This window comes from Thalassophryne amazonica, chromosome 15 (assembly GCF_902500255.1).
Source record: "Thalassophryne amazonica chromosome 15, fThaAma1.1, whole genome shotgun sequence".
Taxonomy (NCBI): Eukaryota; Metazoa; Chordata; class Actinopteri; order Batrachoidiformes; family Batrachoididae; genus Thalassophryne; species Thalassophryne amazonica.
This window is the reverse complement of record NC_047117.1, coordinates 25,126,394-25,134,096: the sequence shown is the minus strand read 5'-3', so window position 1 is coordinate 25,134,096 and position 7,703 is coordinate 25,126,394. Positions and strand designations below refer to the sequence as shown.

The following is a 7,703-nucleotide window of genomic DNA, read 5'->3' as shown; positions in this document are numbered from 1 at the left end:
GCCTGCACACTATGGCTTTAAGTACTGTGTTTTATCACTTCAATGTATAATTTACAGACACAATTTAATGTATACAGTTTCACTGTATTTTATTTGCTCTCCCTTTGGATTTGACCATTGATCACTTTTATTTCAAAGATCTGTGGCAAATTCCAATGCATTTTGTATTGAATCTGCTGTGGTGACCCTGAACAACTGGGAGCAGCTGAAAGACAAACAAGAACAAGAAGCTGTGATATGGATTACTGTGTTTTGATTCTCATCACTTATCTGTGATCCTTATCTTTGATCCTAATTGCTAATCATTTACCATCAGTCATCTTTGTTACAAATTGGTGTTCTTTGATACCTAAACTGTGTCAGTCTTGATCCAGTCCTGTAATCAGGATGAAATTAATTGTTATAAAGAGGAGGATCCAAACTGTTGATGCTGATAGCTCAACTAATCAGCAGTCATGTTTGTGGCATCAAAGTAATCAGGATCAGATATCACAAATCAATGGTAGGATCAGGATCGAAGGAATCAGAGTCAAAGGTCATTAATCAAAGGCAAAATCCACCCTTTGATCTGGATCTGCATCGGCATTAATTAAGGCTACCGTCCTTCAACGAAAGTCTACATGTCCATTAAATGTAATTGAAATTCATTCATATCTTTTTAACACTTCCTGCTGACAACAAACAGCAACAAAATTACATGTGTAATCTCTTTAATTTGTAATGTGTTTTTATATGCAGTGTTTAAGTGTACTTTGTAATGCACTGTGTTGCTGTAAAGCCTTTTGTAACTGTTACTTGAAAATTGCTACACAAATGAAATTATTATTAAAATGAAACAGCATGCAACACAAAACAAAATTAAAACCTTAAGACCTGAGTAAACAACACCAGTGTTGACCTTAAGGGTCAATTTTGGCAAATGCAGTGGAATTTTTATTTATTTATTTTTTTTTTTATAATCAACTGAACAATAGCAGAGGTTATTTTATTCTTGTGTTTTCCTTGAAGACCATCCATATTTTCTCAATAAACTACTATGACTGATGACATAAATATTGTGTTCTTATTACGTCCGCCAAGAACGTAATAAAATCATCAGCGTTTATTTGTTGGTTTGTCTGTTAGCAGGATTACATCAAAACTACTGCTCGGATTTAAAAAAAAAATTCCACCATAGATACATATTAGGTCATGGAAGACTCCATTAAATTTTGGAGGTGATCTGGATCCGAATCTGGATTCTGGATCTAGATTTCACTTTGAAGGATTGTGTAAAAAAGAAATAAATAAATAAATAAATATATATATATATATATCAAATTTGGTGAAAATCCGTGAAGTTTTTTTTTTTATTATTATTTTTTACATAATCCTTCAAAGGATATATATATATATATATATATATATATATATATATATATATATATATATATATATATATATATATATATATATACATAAAATTTATTCTTTTCAAATGCATTTATTTTTGAGAAAACTACATCACCCACAATGTCCTCCTCGTAGTGCCGTACATGAATGGAAACTGTCGTGAAATGACGTGAGGCCCATGACGACGAGAAACGTAAAACAGCGGGTTTGTTTGAAAAGAGGAAAACGTCGCGGTATCTATGGACGCTGGTGAAGTTGTTTGAGAAAAGTTTTACAGGTAGTGAGCAGTAAGTTCTTTAACAAACGTTTTGTGTGCTTCACGTGGGAAGATGTCAACACTTGAAAGTCTCAGACTGCGTCTGTGAGCTAAAGTTAGCCACGTTAGCTCTCATCGCACTGTCCTGTGTTATGTTTTCATGTTTATAGTTGATTTTCTAAAAAGGTAAGAGCATTCTTCCGTCCACGGAAAAGTTTATAGTACATCTGTTTTATTTACGTCTTGAGCTCTTGTATTGACGTTCGTCTTTCACAACGATAAAACCATTTTGTGAACTTGTTAATTATGCTAGCTTTTTATTGCCATCTTTTGTCAGCATTCTTAATCGAATACCATTTGTTGTGTTGTGCTCAGATTGTACAATAACACTGTGAAATAACCATATGTCCACAAATCACGTGCAATATTAATATGTCCACAAATCATGTGCAATAACAACTTGTTTACAAATCCCAGCACTAGTGTCACCTTATCGCATCTAAATTCCACTTCACACAATGTAAATAAGATGGTCCTATTTTTTTTTAATTCCAATCATGTTTGTTTATATATATATAACAATATATATATATATATATATATATATATATATATATATATTCTATTTCTACCTCATTGGCTTATTTTATTGTATTGTTACAAGTATTATTATTATTGCTTATCTCTGCACATGGTGTTTGATGCACATTTCCCTCTACTCACACTCATCTTGTGTGTTTTCTAAGAGCTGACATAACAAGTGAATTTCTCCACTGTGAGATCAATAAAGTCTTATCTTATCTCTTTCTTCCCAGCTCCACGATGTCAGCTAACGACGAGACCCGCATGTTGGTTTTGGAGAAGCAAGTGAAGAGTTTATCAGATGAGTTACTGCAGTGCCAGGTGTGTGAATGTGTTACTATTACTGTATGTATACCCAGAGGAGGCTCCAGGAACGTATTTTCACACTTGTGAAAATAAGTGGGACATTTGATGTGTTTTTTCAGAGAATTATATGACCATCAAAGGTGACTGGGGATGCTCAGAGAAATGTGATGCACACCACAGATGTGCACTTGATAGAAGGGCACAGGTACAAGTCAGTTCTGGTGAAGTGGTGAATCCGAAGGTGAGAATTCGTACTACTTCCACGACTGGCCGCCTGCTGAAAACACGCTTGGGCTGTGTTGATTGTCTATTGAAATCAACTGGTTTGGTTTTGTCTCTAACTTGCTTCTGTCAGTCCGCTGACAGCAACCATGTATCTAATGCAGTCAGGTGAAACGTGGGCATTTCCTTGCTCTTTTTGCAATTGCTGGAGGCCTTAGCACTGTGTCATCTGGCATATGCCCAGAGAAACCCACCGGATGGCTTATGCTTTGTAGTTCATGTTGCGTCATGATTCAAGTAGTACCTCTCATCTAAGTCCTGGTCAGTAACCATTCATTTCACACAAAGTTATTCCAGTGGTACCCAATGATCCTCTGAAGACACTGTGTATCCAACATCCAGTATTTGCCTTAGGTCAAGTTTCGGTGGAGTGGGACGATGCATCATATGTCATGATATTCATATCTTCGAGCCTGTAGCAAATTGCATTGTGTTGTTTGTTTGTTTTTTAAATGAGCATCATGATACCATGACAAGTGAAGCACTGTGTAGAAGAAATAATGATGTCTTGCAGAATAATCATTGATTTATAAAATATGCGAATAGGAAACAGATAACATCAAGTTTTACAATTTATACTTTAGATTATTTTATTTCTGTAAGTTAAACATTCATCACACATTACTGTCTATATAATTTGTTTGAACAGCAATGAAATTAATTTTATTGTGATATGTAGCGAATTGCAATGGGTGTATCGTATGATGGAGCTAGTGTATCATTCCACCCCTACATACAAGTCTCACAACTACTGAACAGTAAGACAGGAATCACCCAGACCCTACATTTATACCTTCATTCTCCTGTAAAGATGTTTAGCATTGCCAAATAGCGCTGTCCAGGGACCTCGTACTCTATCGTACCCTAAATTTTTGGAATAGTGGCTCATGCTAAATATTCTCATGCTACTTCAAAGGGTGCCATTGTTGATCTCAAACCTCAAATTGGGTTTACTACATTTACAAAAAAAAAAAAAAAAAAGCTTTTATGACACGGCAAGCCACATCATTCCAAGGAAGATATTTTTTGGATATAAATTCATCTCACAATACTCTTGTGGGGGTTTGGAGGGCCCTGACTTTGAGATACTTTTTGTGGGTCAAACTGGGTCAGTGAGTGCCTGAATACCTGTCCCTCTGCACTACAGCACCAGTTCAGCAGGCGCTAGATAGATGAACCTTATATCGGCTGGACCTTCGGGAAGGCCTCTTGTGTTTGTTGTAATTGGTACTTGTTATGCCAGTAGTGGTTTCAGGTTAATAGCTGGAATTTCAAAGTTTAAGTTTAGAAACTTTTGTGATTATGAACCTCAGACTTGTAGGCTTGTGGAGACAGAGAGACCTCCCCACACCTGTGATTGTGTTGTGTCCAAATGGGTGGGTTGTCTGTAAAGTTCTGTCTCCAAGCGGAACAAGCAAGATATCAAAGTGAAACAGGTACAACAATAATCCTTTACATAGGGACTATTGCTACACCAAATGTTTTTTGCCTGCAATTTCAACTATTCACAGAATTGCCTTCGATGTAACACATGCACAGTAGTCAGGAAAAATTGTGACGTACAAGGATATGTTTTTGAAACAATGTGCTGTTAATGAGTTCCATACAGCGCAGGGTTGTGCACCCATGGACAATCATCAACTAATGAGTGTTGTCTGTGGTGATGCCTGTGTGGATGTCAGTACAGTCAGGAGGTGGACAAGGAGTTTAAGAGTGAAAATCCAGCCACAAGGAGTCTGCAAGACCAGGGCCATAGTGGGCATCCCGTAACAGCCACAGATACACAGCATCAAATGTGGACGCAATGGCAGAGTCCTAACAGAATTTTTGGAAGACGGCAACACTGTCACCTCCAGGATGCATTGCAGCGGCTCAGATTTTATGCGATCTTACCACACTTGCTGAACAGGTCAGAGCTCACGCCATCTGGGTTTTTCCTTTTCCTGAAGCTGAACGAACACATGAAGGGACACGTTATGCTACTAATGCAGAGGCGTAAGCAGTTGTGCATCGCTAGTGCCAAGAGAAGGCACCAGGTTTCTTCACTGACTAGGTGCAAACACTTTTCCGACATTAGTGTAAGTGTGTGGAAAGGGACGTTGATTACGTAGAAACCTAATGACGCTGCCTGACAGGTAACATTACAAGCTTTAAGCAGATATGCAATTCATGTCTGTTTCTTGCTTGTTATCAAAATAATTGTGTTGGAGTCAGAACATTGTAGCCGACCCTTGCAGATGATGGTGATTACATTTGTCTATTACAACACTTAACACAACAGTTTAGCCCACATTTCAGTTATTTAAATATGTTGGCTCAGAACAGTCAGACAGAAATCAAGAGTGTCGATGTTATTTAAATTTGGAAGTGTACTTGAATATTTCAACATCAGTTTCTCTAAAACAGTCATTTTTAGAGGGTGAAGTGATGACACAAAGGTCAGTCAAAGAATGTCTATTCATAGATCATCAGGAATGGTGCATAAAACATGAATAATAATAGGGTAGTTATTTCCACCAAATAATATAACACTCTCCCTCTTGGCTGATCTTGTTTTATTTTTAAATTTTATTTATTTATTTATTTATTACTATTCAGTTCATAGTGAATTGGCACAAGATTTGCACCAGGTGCCCTTCCTGATGCAACTCCAGGCGTACAAGGAGAATAGGACGCTGGTGGCCTTGAGCCAGTGACCTTCTCTTTGTGAGGCAAGTATGCTTGTGCCTCTGCGCTGCCCTCCACAAAATAGCATAACTACAGAACTTAATTCAGTACTGCTTCTCATTTTCATATATTATCACTTTTATTTTACAGGGACAATTTTCCATTGCTCAAAATAAAGATATTGTATGCTGTGCAGTATGGTTATGACTCATCACTGAATTTAGGTGATATGTTATTACAGCTCTGATTAAGGGCCTCTTCACACATAGTACGAATAAGTATAAATCAGAGTGAAACACGGCAGAACAGCTTGTATGAGCGAAACACGAAAACATCGAGCCGACGGGCAGGCATGAACGATCCCGCTGCGATGGCTTCATGCACATGACGGTGTCGTGCGTGATCGTGCACGAAAGCATCGCAGTAGGAACACAGTGCCAGCAGCTGGAGCACGTGTAACATCGCACAGCTGCTGTGGGGGGGGGGAAAAAAAAAAAGAAAAATACATGCCACCCACGGGATTTCAACCTGCAATTTACAAATGCTCTGATTACCAGACTGAAACTTTACCACTGCACTACAATCACTGTTTTATAACAGGAGTGTGAAATGGCTAAAATCAACAAAGAGATAAATGCATTTAAAAAAAAAAAGAGAGAGAAAAAAATGCTGTGATAGCTGACCAAACGGCATTTATTATGGCATATTTCTTCTGATACATGACTGAAAGTAGCATTTTTGTTGCACTGTTGCCTGGTCATATAGACCTGCGGCACGCCACTCATGGGACACATGTGTCGGGCCGGGCCCAGCCCGCGCGTGTGTCCAGCCCGACATGCATGTCCTGTCAGACAGATGTGACATTCAGATCACCTGCTGTGTGTCCACATGAACTGACTGTCCGTATCACCTGGGACAGCCTGTCAGTGTGCGTGCTGTGCGTGCTCTCCAGCTTGTCGCAAAAACGATATATGTTTTTATGTATTTCCACGTGAGGACAGCAAGCACACACATGCGCGTGTCTGTCAAAACACGGTACAGTACAGCCATAACGTTTGTAACTGAAAGCTGAAATTTAGACGCAGTGTGCATGGATGTGCTTATAATTTAAGGTGAGTTAATTTAGTGATATTGAGTAATGGTGAAGTGTTTGGTTGTTACCCCCGCTTTTATGCAAAAATGTGAAATTACATGGTCATCCTTTTATGAAAATGTAGCAGTGCCAGTAGTTTGCAGTGATTCTGAATTCCTCTGTTGTAGATTAAAAAAGAGATTTTACATTTTTTGTTCTTTCAAATCTGTTCAGACACACACACTACATACTCACAAGCATATCTGAGAAGCTTTCATGTCCTCTTTCAGGGTTAGTGAGTGGAAAAAGTGTCCTTGCATACTCACCACCAGGTGGTGCCTAATGACATGAATGAATCCAGCATTTCTCATTTTGCATGTCTTCTATACCTTTCATACAGGTAGAAAAACAACATGTACAACAAGTGATGTGCAATATGCAGTGTAAATTTGCTGTTTTCAGACAAAAATAATTTGTTGCATGTTGGGCTTTGGGTACAACTGCATGTGTGGTGTACCTTATCAGTTCTTTGGACCAAACTCTGAAAATGTCTCTTTAGAGTTAAGTCACAGTTTGTCACTGTTATTCTATAATTTTAATGGGCAGAGTACAAACATACTGTCAACCCATTTATGTATCCAAAAAAAAAATGTTATCCGGGGCCTTTTAATTCACTGGTAATTGAAGTTTTATTTGTTTAGTTTTATTTACTTACAGAGTCTGTTGCTCTTATGGCCCCAGACAGTGGACTCATCTCTGTGCTTGTTCTGTTAGACCTCAGTGCTGCTTTTGATACTGTTGACCATAAAATTTTATTACAGAGATTAGAGCATGCCATAGGTATTAAAGGCACTGCGCTGCGGTGGTTTGAATCATATTTATCTAACAGATTACAATTTGTTCATGTAAATGGGGAATCTTCTTCACAGACTAAGGTTAATTATGGAGTTCCACAAGGTTCTGTGCTAGGACCAATTTTATTCACTTTATACATGCTTCCCTTAGGCAGTATTATTAGACAGCATTGCTTAAATTTTCATTGTTACGTAGATGATACCCAGCTTTATCTATCCATGAAGCCAGAGGACACACACCAATTAGCTAAACTGCAGGATTGTCTTACAGACATAAAGACATGGATGACCT

General features: G+C 38.1%; 1 protein-coding gene across 3 annotated transcripts in view; it reads left to right on the top strand.

Moving 5' to 3' along the window:
• Positions 1 to 1,629: 1,629 nt before the first annotated feature.
• Positions 1,630 to 7,703, top strand: part of cntln (centlein, centrosomal protein) — a 210,402-nt gene continuing 204,328 nt past the window's right edge. For all 3 annotated transcript variants that reach the window (XM_034188398.1, XM_034188397.1, XM_034188396.1), the window contains exons 1-2: positions 1,630 to 1,834; positions 2,464 to 2,551. In XM_034188398.1, the coding sequence (XP_034044289.1) occupies positions 2,532 to 2,551 (20 nt within the window). In that variant the 5' untranslated portion in view covers positions 1,630 to 1,834; positions 2,464 to 2,531. The remainder of the gene's footprint in view (positions 1,835 to 2,463; positions 2,552 to 7,703) is intronic.